This window comes from Brachyhypopomus gauderio, chromosome 4 (genome assembly GCF_052324685.1).
Source record: "Brachyhypopomus gauderio isolate BG-103 chromosome 4, BGAUD_0.2, whole genome shotgun sequence".
NCBI classification, from domain to species: Eukaryota; Metazoa; Chordata; class Actinopteri; order Gymnotiformes; family Hypopomidae; genus Brachyhypopomus; species Brachyhypopomus gauderio.
Window position 1 is genome coordinate 19466581 of NC_135214.1, and position 16793 is coordinate 19483373.

The following is a 16793-nucleotide window of genomic DNA, read 5'->3' on the forward strand; positions in this document are numbered from 1 at the left end:
GAGGCTCAGCAGTCTTCTCCGGTCTCGTGTGGAGAGTCCAAAAAGGTATTATCTCAGCTTAAAGAATCCTGCTGGTGCTCCCACACAGAGCTGGTGCACAGAAACCACGGCCAGAATACAGAGAGGAGCTGCAGGAAACCGAGCAAAGCAAAAGCCAGCTGCCTTTTTCATTACCAACATTATCATGAAGGACAACAGACCAGCCAGCACTTAAGCTTCAAGAGTGTACAAAGGATATAACGTCATCTCCTTTAGACCCCAAATGTCTATTTACTAAATGGGACGAGTTTGGACTGATTAATAGTATCAGTTAATCTAGACAAATAAATAAACAAATAAATAAGTACACTGATTTTAAAAGTTTGATGCATGGTAAAGAAAAACATGCTGAATATACCAATCAACTTGCATGAGAGTGTGGACATGTGCAGCATGTCTGGCTACTATTTGCTATTTATGTGAATGTTATATTTATCTATGGGGAGTTATACACTGTTACATAACACACATAGTGCAAAAGGATTCAGTGAGTGTTGTTTAGTTAATCTGTTTTCAAAATACATTTGAAAGGCTGGTTACTATTTGCTAATTATTGTATTTTCTTTTTAGATCTTTGTAGGATGTAGGATAATGTGCTCGTTTTAAACAGTACACTTGGTGCGGATGGGTTCCATGTGTGTTTTGTTTTGCTTTATTAGTTAAGTAAAAACAAACCTGTTAAAAACCCAACGTTTATTGCGTTAGTATTGTTGCTTAATGGGTCAGACACTGTAATCTTAATCTTGACAGCAAATAATGGTCAGTAGATGGACATCAGCTATCGGTCAGAGAAAAGAACCAAAATGAGCATCTGTAGATTCTCTTGTTGACAGCAGCTTCCTGAGTGGACTCTGGTCTATCCATTAAAAAGTAACTACTTGGTGGTCAAAATGATGGGGCTGTAAATGTTTGTGTGTGTGTGTGTGTGTGTGTGTGTCTGCCAGCATGATGCACCATTCACACTGAACAATGGTGCACGTCAAAAAAGTCAATATGGCCATTTTTAAATGTACATCATTAAAACTTCTCACCTGCAGTGGTGAGCTAAGTGCACACCTGCACGTACCTGTGGAATTTTACACCTTTCTTCCGTTTCACACCTCGCCCACGTCTCCGGTTCTGGCGCATCCGGAATGCCGGACATTTAAAAGGTGTCAGAGACACTTTTACACATTTATCCCCAATCAGAGACCTTCTGCCTGTGTGTGTGTGTGTGTGTGTGTGTGTGTGTGTGTGTGTGTGTGTGTGTGTGTGTGTCAGTGAAAGCAGAGAGAGAGGGAGGTATCTGAGCTCTGAGTACCCACAGTTACATGTAGATATACAATGGTAGATGATTAATGGCGCGGTTAAAAGGAGCTTTATGAACATGGAGTCACTGCATTCTTCGAGATGCACTCCGTGACTTCTTCACATTTCCATCTCTCCCCCCAGACACATGGTCCTCTGTACCACCAACAGAGGCCACAGGAAGAGAGCGGGCTGTGACAATACTCCTCTTTCTCCCTTTCATTCACTTTAAAATATCACTCTTCTGTCCTGCTCTGTCAAATAAAGATGGAAGTGACGCCCAGAGTTGAAAGCTCACTTTTGTCACATGAAAGATTCATGAGAGTGGTGATACTGAGAGGCAGTCTGGGGCTGTTCTGTAGGTCCACTCGGTCACTGCAGGACAGAAACACGTATATTGACCTGCATCCCAATGCGATGTCTAATTAACCCTAATCCCTGCAGTTTGGAAGGGCTGCATGTCAGCTATATTCAGCCTCATATATGTACATTATGCAAATGTGAATGCTAATTCCTTTTGTTTCATGGTCAGAATCTCCTCATGCTATTCTACTTGCGGCCTTTTCAGATTTGAATCTTCTTTCACATGTGCATATTGTTAATGGCCATGTGTGCTGGTGTCCAAGACGAAGAGGTAGATGAAGATGAAGGAAAAGAAGCCTGCTTGTTCTTGCCTTCATCGGCATGCACCGATCACAAACCTGCCTAGACTAATGGGAGTAACGTAGCGAGTGGGTTAGCAGATGTGACCACAGGTCTGATTGGAGGCACCAAACATCTGCTTAAAAGGATGCAGCACAGCTCGGTGGTGCAACTAGCACCTGTGGTTCAGGTTGAAGTGCCCTACTATACTGACAGTGTCCTGCTCTGTAACTGTTACACGATGCACTAGGGAACCTGGGCTTTGTGTTCTCAACTACAAGTGTCAAAGCAGAGACGGTGTGGACTTGGTCTGAAGGATCTCCATCCGTTTAGCTGGAAGTCAGGTGTGAAGACAAAGGGGTCAGGTTTGGACTTTCAGGACGCCAAAGGAGACAGGAGAAGGAGACAGGGGAAGGAGACAGGAGAAGGAGACAGGAGAAGGAGACAGGAGAAGGAGACAGGAGAAGGAGGTGGGGGGGGGGGGGGAGGTGTTAACAGCCCTGTGGAATACAACCCTGTGAAAAACAAACTATAAAATCTATTAACTTGTCATACTGAAAGGTTTTGAAATGATGTGACCATTCATTACAATGATAAATTGCTATTTGCACTGGGTGTTTCAAGAAGCTCAGTTTCACCAAATGTTTGAGGGCAAGATGGAGTCTTGGCAGTGCTAAGCCACAGGCAAAACTAACATTAAAATACTGCAGCATTAGGTACAGTGAGATTTTAATGGTAGTGGCTGGGCTTGTCTCCAGAAAGCAATGAGATTCTTTTTATGTGCTTAAAGATCCAGTCAGAAATGGTTTTCAAATGACCACAGCTCAGTGTGTGTGCGTGTGTGTTCCTGAGTCATTATTATTTATATACTTTAATTTTTTTTAAAAAAAGAAAAAAACTCTAAACTACAATTACAATAACTGCTTTTGGAGCTCATAAATATATATGAGGATGTGTATGCAACTGAGATAGCAACTTTCTCATACTCATTGCTGATTCAACTCAAATACCTGCCAAAGCGCATCCTCAAGAATGTTTGCCTACACTGATTCCACATTAGCTTTTCCGGCACAGACCACCTCAGTATCTCACAGCACCACAGGTACCCTTCCTCTCCGCAAATATTTACCATGTATTAAAACCTTCTTTTGCTCTTCTGCAATCAATGGCTGCTGTAGTTCGGAATTCATACACATGCATTACTATCAATCAACATGGATATATATGGCTCTCCTAGGGATGTACTGAGGGGAGCTGATGAAAGTAAACAGCACATTAACTGGAGGTGGAGTATTTGTCCTCCTGCTGCTGTGTTTATGGGTCTGCATTACCAATCTGTTCCTCTCTTTGTGTTTTCAGCACTAATGTCAAAAGTGTGAGGCAGATGAGAACGCCGATGCAGATGAGAGGCTCTCAATCAGATCTAAATCGGTTTCTCTCTCACGCACAAACACCTGTGTAGTCACCTACTCTCCCCTATTTATAATTTAGAATGTCATGAATCTTTTATGTTGCATATAAGTTAAATATGGCAGTAAGACATCAGAGCACTTCCAATAATTTACTTCATGCTTAGCTGGTGAAGACACACACACACACACACACACACACACACACACACACACACACACACACACACACACACACACACACACAGAGACAGACAGACACAGACAGACAGACACACACCCCCACATCCTCCAAGCCACTGATAGACATTACTATAAATGTCGGTGGGACCGTGTTCGTTTGTGGGACTGCGTTCGTCTGTGGGACCACGTTCAAACAACTCCACTTCCTCGATGTGTATTTCCACTATTGCAGTTGCAAAGTCTGCCATCATTCTTACTCTAAACAGACCAAAAAAATGTGCCTCAATGATTCGTCAGTTAGCTAAATGGGTGCAGAAATCTGTTGCTGACTTGCATGTAACATTGTTAGAGAAAAGATCATGAAATCCTCTTTGGTTTCTTACTGGGGAGGTTCAGGTGGTATTTTTGTGAAGCAGTGCTGTATTATGAACTGCTATCCTCATATGCAAATGAGGACCAAAAGCAGTAGCACTATATATCACACAGACAGTAAAAGACTCTGGCAATCCACAATAAAAAATGAGGAAACATGTTAGCGGAGCTCTGCTCACGGTTAAGGTGACGTTATATCTGCCGGTTTAATGAATTTGGCCAGTGCATTTCAGCTTCACTTATCTGCTGGTGTGAAAAATTAAAAAGCCAACTATGAGGATTGGGTGACAAAAGCAGAAATATCTTAGAATGCAGTAGTTAAATATATATATATATATATATATATATATATATATATATATATATATAATTTCAGCATATCAGAGGTGTCATTTTGTAGGTTGAATTTCCCCTTAAACTCTGTTCTCAGTCAGGGAGCCACACTCTAGCTCTCACTAGTTCAGCCAATAATGGTTCACAAGGGATCTGTCTTCCTCTGGTTTAATGCCACACACATGGATTTTGAAATGACAAGCTGGCCAGTGCAGCAGTGAATATGATATTAACAGAGCTCTGATATGCCCCAAAGGTCTGCCGTGCATAACGAGCTCAGGCTAACAGCAGCGCGACAGCCTCATTAACTGTTTCTGCGGAAGGAAGCGCTGGTAACAGCTCACGCGCGAGTCCCTGCACACTGCTTAAAGATTCAAGGGCTTTAGCGGTTGCAGCCTCCGGCACAGGAGAGAGAGTCTAGCGGTTTCTGAAAGATGGGGTGAATAACGGTCCTTCAGCTGAGAACAAAGAGGCGGTGAGGGTGTCGTGTGTGTGTGTGTGTGTGTGTGTGTGTGTGTGTGTGTGTGTGTGTGTGTGTGTGTGTGTGTGAGAGAGAGAGAGAGAGAGAGAGAGATGGAGGTGTAACACAAACGGTACTCCTGCAGTAGGAACGCCTTTGGTCTGACCCGTGGGGAGGGCTGAGAGGAGGCAGCCTGCTTGCGTTGACCTTGAGAGGCTGTTTTGCGTGCATCCTGAAACCTTTCCCCTCGCCCCCTCGCCTCCGTGTCTACGCTCCATACTTCCTCCCGTGTTTAGCTCAAATTTCACCAGCAGACAAAGACAGGAGAGCAGGAGAGGAGAGAGGTAACAGAGTAGAGACGGCCTCGTCAATCTAAATTTTACCTCCAACATAAGCCATCTTTTGAGTGGAGATATGTATGCAAACCAAAGCCAAACAACCTAATACCAAGTCAGAAATTTGTAACTCATTGTCAGCATCAGAGCTAGAGGGGTTATTTTCTAATGAAATATAATGTGTTTTTCCTTCTCATCTGGATGCAGTACTGAATAAAGTAACCCTTGTTCCTGAGTTGTACCAGACCTGGTCTTGCAACACCAACACCATATTAAATATAAATATAGTTACCCCTCTTTTGTTCTTTTGCTGGCATTGTGTTTTTCTGTTGTTTTCTTTTGTAATTATTGATAATTTGATTAATATTGTTCATTTCATTATGCTGTCCAATGTCAACCACAGGATGGGATTGTCCTTCTGTCTTGGTTCCTCTTAAGGTTTGCCTCTAAGCCTCAGGGAGTTCTTCCCTAACTTGGACCCAGTCATTTGAAAAGTGTTCTAAAAAGTGCAATTTGAATGAAGTTTGACTGATCGACTTATAATTTTTGAAACAGAACAATGTTAATCTTGACATCTGAAGAAATGTTATCCCACACTGGTCTCCTGTGGTAATGAAACAGAACACGGCTAACTTGTAAATATTTCAGGGAGGATTTTGTAAGAAACAAAATGATATCAAAATACACCCAGATTGTCAGAATGAGGGGCAATGAACCTGAATGGCCAAAGGGGGGCAGTGTGGAGTCAAACAGCATCTGGGGTTATTCCAATTCATTGAAGTGCCACCTCCACCAGCTTAGTAAAGCGCGCAGGATAAAACAGACAGTGGGTCCTGTGAAACACATGTTAGCTTTTCTATAATGATCAAAGAATTCAAGAGCATGTGTCATGGTCATCTGATATGCGTGTAATTGGAACAGCCACTCAAAGTTGCTTTGTTGAGGCTTTAGTTAAACAACACATTGTAAAAAGGTTGCCACAATAAAACACATTCCTTATGTTATAAGGAAATGAGGCACAGGACAGAGCAAACAATCTGGATAAAAGAACAGGGATTTCAGCTAGGCCACACTAATGAGTGAGGGTATCGGAAAAGGTTCCTATAATCTACTCATCCTGCTTTGCCCTCCAGAGCTGAGGATTAGGACTTGTACAAAAGAGACAATCATATTTAGCAATTAAGAGTGACGTGGACTGGGAAGAGATTAATGGAGTAATGTGAAGCCAGGAAGATGCTGTAGATGTGAGGTCAGGGGGTTGTGCAGTGGTGGTTCTGAGGTGCTATATTGAACCCTGGAGTTCAGAAGCCCTGCAGAAGCCCTGCTGAGATGGCTGTGAGTGGGTCTGTATGGGGCTTTGGTGGAGTATGCTTGTGATGAACTACGCCACATTGGGGCAGCCAAATACACCCCCCCCCCCCCAAAAAAAATATAAGAAATAAGAAAATCTGCTTAAAAATTGAAAGACAGTATAATGGAATTGATTTAATTAAAAAGGAAGGAAAGATTGGTTTTGGCCCTTTTCCAAACCTGTGGAGACCAATCTAATTCCTGTTGATAGATCAAGGAGGCTCAAGACAAAATTCCCCTGCAAGAGACTGGAGGAATTTTTCTGGCTGAGTGTACACGCACGCACACACGACACACACACACGCACACACACGCACGCACACACGACACACACACACGCACACACACGCACGCGCACACACACGCACACACACGCACACGCACACGCACACACACACACACACACACACACACACACACACACACACACACTCACACACACACACTCCAATGCCTCGTATAACCCAATTTAGGACAATTTAGTACATTACTGATTACTGAGTTATAGTGTCATCTGAGTCAATTGACATGCTACTTTTTCATCCATGAAAAGACTTGAATGTGTGCGCACACATGCGTGCACATACGTGTGTGTGTTTGGGGCGTAGTGTGAATTTGTGCATGCATGTGTGTACACGCATACATGCGTGTCTGAGGATGGTGTCGGTGTCTGTGTGCATATTAGCTGAAAGTGAGAAGCTTCTCTCCATTCTCACTGTGAAGATGCACACAGTCTTACACATTCAATTACAACAGCTAACAAAGAGATGCATGCTCACAAGAGTCTCTCCCACAGGCACAGCAAACATTACCCAACATATTAAATACACAATCCCCCTAATCAGATCACACACCCTCTACTCACACACAAACACTCACTGATGTGTGCACACAAACACAATCATGTAGAAAACACTAAACGGATAATCTAGGTGTGATGGAGCTACCAGGACTGTTAATCGTACTATTATAAATGTTCCAGTTTAGATTATTAATTGCTTTTAGCATGTAGGGCTACTAATAAGGACAAATACTGGACCCAGAGCCATGGCAGTGCTAGCAGTGGAGAAATACACAGAAATAAAAGCTAAGCTAAGCTAAGGCATGAAGGCGAGTGCCATCCACCTGGAAATAATTGAACTGTGCGGTCATTTGTGACTTTAATGAAACTATGACCAGTTCAACATACACACAAGCTTTTCACCTGCTCTTTCATTTTGTGTGTATAATGAAGGGAAATTTACATTTAAAAAGACATTGTAGTAAAAAAAAAAAACTAAAATAAGCAAAACAAGTAAAGAAAACTGTAAATATACAGTGAAAAAATACAATCCAGGACTATGAGAAGCCAACATACAAAGCAGTAATGTAGAGGAGACTTAATGACCAATTACTAAAAAAGTCATCGCATAATGATAAGCAAATTGTTTTATTACATTCCTGAAACTTGGCACAAACCATTCAAGCTAAATCATTCAACTATCATAATCATTATCAAACAAAATACTGATTTGTCTATATGCGTCCTGAAGAAGTTCCACAACCTCTGAAAAGACAAGAGATCTTAATTGGAAGAGGATCTTTCAGTAATTGACTACAGACTATGGTCTGACAGTGTGAACAGGCCATACTGCACTTGCAGCAGGTTCAAAGCAGTGCTGATACAACACATGAGCTCCAGATGTGAATACGTGGTTAAGGGAACCACCTAAAAGATCTCTGCCTTCTTTGCCAAGTCCTTTGTAAACAAAAACCTGAGTAAAACAAGTTTAGTGACAAGCTTTGATGCTTGCAGCTGTAGCCTTGCCTTCACCACTGAGAAGGGCAGAACCAACCAAATTGACCATACACGCATTCACACAAAAATACACACACACAAACATAGGCGGATGCATGCGCGAACACACACACACACACACACACACACACACACACACACACACACACACACACACTTCAAAACATGAAACAAGCCACCAAACACATGTGCTGTAATTTCCACATAACCACAGACGCCAAGTACCAATCACTCATAAGTTTGTAAACTAATTTAAATAATCCGTGACGCACAAACACCAGGTATGTAAACCCACTTATTACACAATCAGCTACAGTTCCCAGCTCACGCTCCGTCTCCAGATCTGGCCTTATCTCATCAACACACAAGCCCATGCACGCACACATGGCGTGAGCCCCCAGACCATGACCTTCAGTACGATTGATCCACAAAGGTCACACATGGGCAGCTAGGGCATTTCTCCTGAATGACCTCTTCATAGTTCGCCTCCCCGGGCAGCGCTCACTCACGGCTCCGCGGTTCTGTGTGACCCCAGGCAGCAGCGGTCACCATGTCTCAGGTGACACGAGGCTCTGAGCAGATATCAAGATGACTGGAACTGTGTGTGAAACAAGCCTCCAGAAAATGTTGGCTGGTTCTTGCCAACCCAACCCCCCCCAAACACGGCTTCAACCCAATGTTCGAATAAATGACACTCTTAATGGGGATTAATCTCTTTAGCCTCTGACTACGATGGATCTGCTGTTGGATAATCATCCCCGACAGGTTGTGCGGCTCTGAGCGACTGAACACTCGTCTGTGCCAGTGAGGCACTTCTGTAATCGTCTGGTAGAGGACGCGTACCTGGAGATTTCTTGGACGAGCGTGTGGGCATCATGTAGCTCTGTCGGGGCAGTAGGGGGGAGGAGGGCAGGGACATGGACACCCCTTTAGACAGGCCCAGCCTCATCCCGTCCTCTGCAGGGCAGGACAGGACAGCACCAGGGTCCCGCACCCCACCACCAGGCCCTTTCCTCTGGGCACTGAGCAAATGGGGCTCCCCCACTGAAAGAAGAGCACAAGATAAACAATTACGCTGCTGTAACTGGGCCATGCAGACCAAATAAGAGGCACTGCAGTAGTCACACAATAGAGAGCAATTGAGAAAGAGAAGAAAAAAATAAACCACAGCTCACGCACATTACTTTAAAAAACATGGACTTGAAAGCTAAATAGAAAAGCAAATGTACCAGTTAACCGATGAAAAAGAGTTCACATGTTGATTTTAATTACTGAGAGTTGAACAGGTTGAAACATACATTGTAATTACCTTAATTGCCTGCTAAAAGCAGTGTCTGCACACAACATTTATGTAGGTGTCTGACACTCTTCCATTATTAACTGCCAACAGTCAAAAGAAATTAAGCATGTAAAGGTTCTCCTACAGAGGAAATTAAAAGAAGGGTGTGTGAAAGGAACCACAAATGATCTAAGAAATTACCCTGATTTGGCACTAGCTCAATTCAGGTTTAAAATGAGGGGGTGCAAAGTGTCGTTTTTAATACTTTGAGAGTATTTTCATACATATTTTCAAATGCTGTGTTAATTACAGCCTTTTTAACATGTATTCCCAAATTCTTTTGGGAAGAAGGATTTCATAGTCTTGCATATTGTGGCAAATTCTTAAATAAAATGGCATTAAGTAGCTCTGTTCTTTTTTGCAGTCAGTGACTACCTGCAAATGTCGCATTTAGAAGCAACTCTAGACGCTTTGACTGCTATTCTATTCTGTTCTATTGATATCTTGCTTCTTGGGCACAAGCTAATGATGCAACTACCAAGTAAGAGGAGAGTGGCCACCAGTATGGGAGCTGGATTACACATCCACAACAAGGAGAAATGAGGCACCAGCCAAGGACTAATGAGCAGCTCTGTATACAGAAATAAATGTGAAATATGCACATAAATATATTTGTATATGTTCATCAAAGGGGGGAAAACATTTAGAATGTATTGTACAGTCATACAGTCATAAAAACCATGGGTCAAAAGGGTGATCTGATGAAATACAGTACTGTTTTTTTTTTTTTTTACTTAGCCATTTGCTAAGTTGTTTGCCCACTTTCTGTAAACAGCTCTGGGAGCATTAGGCCTCTCCCCCCCCTCATGTTCCTGTTTCACAACGCCCACAGGCTAAAGGTGTAGACCTTCCTGTATAAGCCCTCTACTGCACCCTACTGAACAGGAGCAGGCACGTGTCTGACTGCCTGAGCGCCACCACAGCCACAGACCAATCAAGAATGCCGATTAACCGAGAAGCAGCCCTGAGACTGAAAGCAGATGTTTAACTGCTGCTTTAAAATATGCCTGTTTAAATGTAGACTGCGGAGGGCTGGTGACCAAACAACCGTTCAGTGTCCTTTGCCCCGAAATCCACACAGCAAATGGATCAGGTTCCTGATGGATTGAACCTCAAAGTTTGCTTTGTGTCAGTGTCTGATGCGTTCGAACCCCTCTTGGTATCCATGGCAATGTGCTGCTCATGCACTAATGGACTGAAAAACAGAAACGTGAGAACTGCATCCTCCCGGTACCTACTGGCTTGGTCATCAATAAAACTCCAGGATAAGATCTGATGTCATGCAAGATAATCTCTCATTCTGGTGGATACTGAAGGCTTGAAGCCTGCGCCCTTAGCGGTTCGTCCAGCCCTGCAGTTGGCTCAAGCTCCGTAAACGAGTCTAGCATGCTCGAGGACTCCTCGCTGGCTGTGAGGAAACTGATGAGAAAGTCAGACTTCGTCTCCCTGAATGCAGACATCAGCCAAGGCTCCGTCTAGTTGCTCTTTTTCATGTTGACTTTTTCTGCTTTGCGGATGCTCAGGTCAAGATTATCCTGAGATTATCCTGAGATTACCCTGAGATTACTCTGAGATGACAAAGACTCACTTTGATACTTATAACTGTGAGGAGGTTTAAAAAAAATAAATAAAAATACCCCAACATAAAACAAACAAAAAAACACTATTTTCTGCAAATAAGATGAATCAGATCACCATTCTCTTTCTCGCACACAGACTCCATCAACACCAAACATAAAGACGTATTGTTTGAAAGGTCACCAAACGTACGAGAAGGCCAGGATTCAGGAAGTGGTTCTGCCCCAACTAACACCTCGGCCAGATCCCATGAATCGCCTGACGGGTTCACAAAGGTTGTGACCCTTATGACTTCTAAGGAAACACTAGGTGTGTCCTCTAAGACCACAACTAAAATTCCAATTAAAACCATTTATAGGACTTTATGTGGTCAACTAGTTTACTAGTTTGAACTACGTTTAATTAATGATTAAAAAATAAATAAAACTACTGACCCTCTTGCTGAATACTGAAGAACTTCTCCTTCCAGAAGAGCATTTTTACAAGCAAGCGTGCTTGCAGTGTGCATGAGAACTTCTACACTGACTGGGTGTCAAAGCCCCGGACAAAGAGCTGGTGCTCACTAGCTCACTACAGAGCCCTCGCTTCAACAGAAACAACAAACCACTTCAGTGAGCTAGGCCTGGAGTGCCTGAAAAGGAGGCCCTACTGCCACTGTGTGTGTGTGTGTGTGTGTGTGTGTGGGGGGGGGGGGGGGGGGGGGGGGGGTGTTGTCAGTAAAGTAGTTCCCTCTAATATTTGATAGGTCTAACATTTGGGTGACAATCGGACCAGTTTAGATCTGACTCTCGTATCAAACATTCAGTTTTAGCTGCAGAAGAGAAGTGAAAGAACCGTGGTCATTTCTGCATGTCTTGTACTGGTCATAGGACAAGTCCAGGAGCATCAGCCCTTACTGATACTCAATTACTTCCAACTACTTGCAAGTTATTATTCACCTACACAGAACAGTAAGCACATTTGAAACAGTCCTGTGGCGGGTCTGTCATAAGTAAAGACCCTTCAAATAGAGAAAAGTCATACCCCATTTCATCACAATCTAAGCAATAATGGAATTATGCTATAAATAATCAATATTGCCATAATGAGTCCAAGAGACAAAATGATGGAGCTAAACCCATGTTTGAGTAATGAGGGAGGGGTGGTACGGGTAATCGGAGCAGTGTCTATGGTAGGGACGCTGCAGGAGCAGTGTGGCGTTTCCAACCCTGTAAATCAAGAGATGCCACATGAAAAGCCAGCAGTAAAAGAGAGACCAGACCAGGGCAGACCAGAACTGTCCACACAACGGACTAAATGAATGATCTAACCACAGAGAGAGAGAGAGAGAGAGAGAGAGAGAGAGAGAGAGAACGATGCAGATACAGAGATAGAACACAAAAATAGAGACAGAGAAACCTAAATGAGAGAAAGGGAGAATGTTGCTTGAATCCGGGAATAGCACACAGGAAAAGGGAACGACACAATGAGCATGAAGGGGAAAAAGAGCAGCAAGGCACTGCTCACCAACACTGCTCACCAACACTGCTCACGAGCACTGCTCACGAGCACTGCTCATCAACACTGCTCACCAACACTGCTCACCAACACTGCTCACGAGCACTACTCACAAGCACTGCTCATCAACACTGCTCACAAGCACTGCTCATCAACACTGCTCATGAGCACTGCTCATCAACACTGCTCACCAACACTGCTCACCAGCACTGCTCATCAACACTGCTCACCAACACTGCTCACCAGCACTGCTCACCAGCACTGCTCACAAGCACTGCTCACCAACACTGCTCACCAACACTGCTCACCAGCACTGCTCACCAACACTGCTCACCAGCACTGCTCACAAGCACTGCTCACGAGCACTGCTCACGAGCACTGCTCATCAACACTGCTCATCAACACTGCTCATCAACACTGCTCATCAACACTGCTCATGAGCACTGCTCACAAGCACTGCTCACAAGCACTGCTCATCAACACTGCTCATGAGCACTGCTCATGAGCACTGCTCATGAGCACTGCTCACAAGCACTGCTCACAAGCACTGCTCACAAGCACTGCTCATCAACACTGCTCATGAGCACTGCTCAACAGCACAGTTCCTGCTCTCCGGCAGCAGGACAGCCAGAGCAGGCCAGGCCAGGACTCTGGCGGGGCAGTGGAAACCAGCCCTGACTAATTATACACTGCCGCCAGGGGATGTGAAAATGATTACAGAGTCACCCCATCCTTTCCTTTTCCATTTCTAGAAAGTCACGGCAAGACCAAAGACGTTAAACTCTTCCAGCTTAAGGTCTGGTGATGTTTTATAAGACATTATTTAATGACCACAGCTCATCTATGGCTGAATTAGAGGAGTTACGGTTTGGAGTGAAGTAATCATGAGCAAGAGAATACATATTAGAGAGTTATTTTCCTGTACTTTCTCTCTGGATAACACTTATAATCGTTATGTCCATGACCCTATTGATATCTGTTGTTTTGATTCATTTCCACAATAATGTTATACTCGGGATAATTCTCAAATCCAGTTACCTCAGCCTATTATTTCCAGTAAATAAATGAATACCCAATAACCACATGGCATCAGTATGTTAGTCAAGCCCAAAGGACCAACCCAAAATAAATGTAGGCCACAATAAATCCAACTGGATTTCAGTCTGCGCACTTAATGAGCTCCTGTCTGTACAACCCATTCTGGCCTCGTGGTCACACTGCTGAATGCTCCAGAACTGCTCCTGAGGGCATCATTTTGTATGTGTTCATGTGTGTGTTCAATCTGAATGCTGTGTTGAAATATGATTTGCCATTTTGAGTTAGTAAACTCATATTTAGAGTTGCTAGAAGCACAGTCACTCAGCAATCTATATCTGCTACACACACACTTTTTGACACACGCTCAGACACACATATACACACGTGCTCAGACGCACACGCTCAAACATTTTGAATACAAGGGACATAACACCGAGTGAGGATGCACTCCATGCAGACATAACTAAGTCGTTTTATTTGCTGTGACACTGTCACTGATTTTTACACTAGAACAATGACACAAACAACTGTTTAAATAATTGGGGAAAGCAAGCACAAAGTTTAAACTCTAACCTTTAGAAACAATTTTTTTCTCTTTATGAGACACTAGTGTGTGTGTAAAGGGAGTTGTGGTTGTGTATTATAACCTCTTATTAGGTCCTTGTCAGTTAATGTGACATGATCATGGGAGCGAGGAATAATGAATGCAGATTCTCTTTGTCAAAGACATGAACTAGAGGGGAACAGCACAGTGGAGCAGTGGGAGCTTCTGCTGCTAGACTGAACCCCAATGAACCGCTCATATCCACTACAGAGAACCCAGAGACACAGGCACAAAGGGTCCCACACTCATCATATACAGGGGAGAGAAGGAGGGGAAAAGGAAGGAGAGTGTGCCTCTGTGTGTGTGTGTGTGTGTGAGAGAAAGACAGACAGAGAGAGAGAGAGAGAGAGAGAGAGTTATCAGACCTCTGTATTTATTTAAACACAGCATGAAACTGCCACTTTGATCTCAGCTCAACTGTTCAGGAGCTCAAGTCCAACACCCCTCACCCCCTCCCCCACCCCCTCCTGCCATTCATAAGTATATGCACACTCACACTCACGCACCACAACACACAAAACCAAAATCTTCTGTAAAGGGATATTCCAGAAACCAGACACTTGAATCTAATCCAAACAGTGTTAACAAATGCTCTGTGTTTGGAGTTTGCTCCTTTCCCCACACCTCCAAGTTGCATTCACAGACATGAGCGCTTAAGAAAGGCAAGTCCACACAGCTACAGCAAATGCACACAAGCTGCTGCTGTTGTTACACAGGCTGACGCTGTGCTGTTGTTACACAGGCTGACATTGTGCTGTTGTTACACAGGCTGACATTGTGCTGTTGTTACACAGGCTGACATTGCGTTATTGTTACACAGGCTGACATTGCGTTATTGTTACACAGGCTGACATTGTGTTATTGTTACACAGGCTGACATTGTGCTGTTGTTACACAGGCTGATGTGTTATTGTTACACAGGCTGACATTGTGCTGTTGTTACACAGGCTGACATTGTGTTATTGTTACACAGGCTGACATTGTGTTATTGTTACACAAGCTAATGTGTTATTGTTACACAGGCTAATGTGTTATTGTTAGACAGGCTGACATTGTGCTGTTGTTACACAGGCTGACATTTTGCTGTTGTTACACAGGCTGACATTGTGCTGTTGTTACACAGGCTGACATTGTGCTGTTGTTACACAGGCTGACATTGTGCTGTTGTTACACAGGCTGCCACTTTTGTCAGCAGAGCTGAGCCTCTGGGCAAGATGGTAGGAAGGAACAACTGCACATCTCTCTCAGCAGAGCCGCCCGTTCCCCAGGGCAAGCAGCTCAAATAGAGGAGCTGAAATAGAAACATGCAATTTAATGTAAGGTTGGTGACTGAACACTATGGTAAATGACCTGAAGCTGTTTCCCCTAATCAAAAGTCTATTGGTTCTAGGCCATGGGTAAACCATAACATCATGAACCTCTACTAAATGCATTAAGCAATGTAGACTTCAAAAAAGGTGAACTGTGTGTGTCTACCACAGCGATTTGTCAGATATGAAGGATAAATTTTCCCTCTGGCAATGACAAAATGTTATTCTGACATGGTACAGACAGTGATGGACAGATAGAAAGATAGAAATTAAGATTGTTTAGGTCCAGGGATGAAGACATCTCTTTCTCTCTCTATCTCTCTCTCTCTCTCCGTCCCTCCCTCCCCCTCATGCTGTATGCTGAACTCACAAATTCTGTAATTTCTTGGACATTCATTAGTTTACCACTGACCGGATTCTTCTCTGCCAGTATCACTGGTCAAGCATTGTTCTCCAAAAACCCATCCATGCGAATTTTAATGTTCCAGACAGTGGTTGTCTGAAGACAGAAAGCAATTCTGTTTATTTCAGGCACGAAACAGGTCTTCTGGGCCCAGGGGCCTTCCGCTAGAACACAGTCAGTGGGCACAAACAGGGCGGGTTAACAGCAGCCGACGCCGTATATCCACTGGACAGATGTTGTGCTGGAGGGCGGGGCTCAGCTGTAGGGCTGTGCACTGCGGAATGTCTTTCCCAGCGCCCTCAGGGGAAGAAAGACCGAGGAGGCTGAGAGCCATGACATTTCCCATTTCTCTTCATGAACGCTTCATTTCTGCCGGTCTGGGAAAAGTGCCGGGGACCAGGCGATGCCTTGGCCTCCTGTTTATCTCCGAGTGGAGGAGGGAGGGTTTCGTGGGAGGGGGGGTGGAATATGAGAGGGCTCTTTATATGCCGGGGGCAATGCGCTATGGTTTCAGTCAAGGCAAAAGTGGCAGTAAAGTGTGTGTACGTCTGTGTCACGTAAAAGGATGGCTGTGTGCACACGCTCAATGGCTCCTGGCTGGCCAGGTGTGCGGGTAAACCGGCAGCTTCGACACTGCTTCACGTTCACACACGCTCCACAGAAGACTTGACAGACATGACAAAACCAGGAAGGCAAGGTCACGGTGACGCTATTACACAAGTGTGCTTGCGGCCTGCCAAACTTTTTGAATATCATTTCAGCTTTTAAAGCAATTATAGGAGGCTGCAGGAGACCATTCCTTCAAACAGGTTTAAA

The 16793-nt window shown here is 43.9% G+C and overlaps 1 protein-coding gene across 5 annotated transcripts in view; it reads right to left on the bottom strand.

Moving 5' to 3' along the window:
* Window positions 1–16793, bottom strand: part of tanc1b (tetratricopeptide repeat, ankyrin repeat and coiled-coil containing 1b) — a 120478-nt gene that overhangs the window by 76734 nt on the left and 26951 nt on the right. For all 5 annotated transcript variants that reach the window (XM_077002941.1, XM_077002937.1, XM_077002939.1 and 2 more), the window contains exon 3: window positions 9052–9252. In XM_077002941.1, the coding sequence (XP_076859056.1) occupies window positions 9052–9252 (201 nt within the window). The remainder of the gene's footprint in view (window positions 1–9051; window positions 9253–16793) is intronic.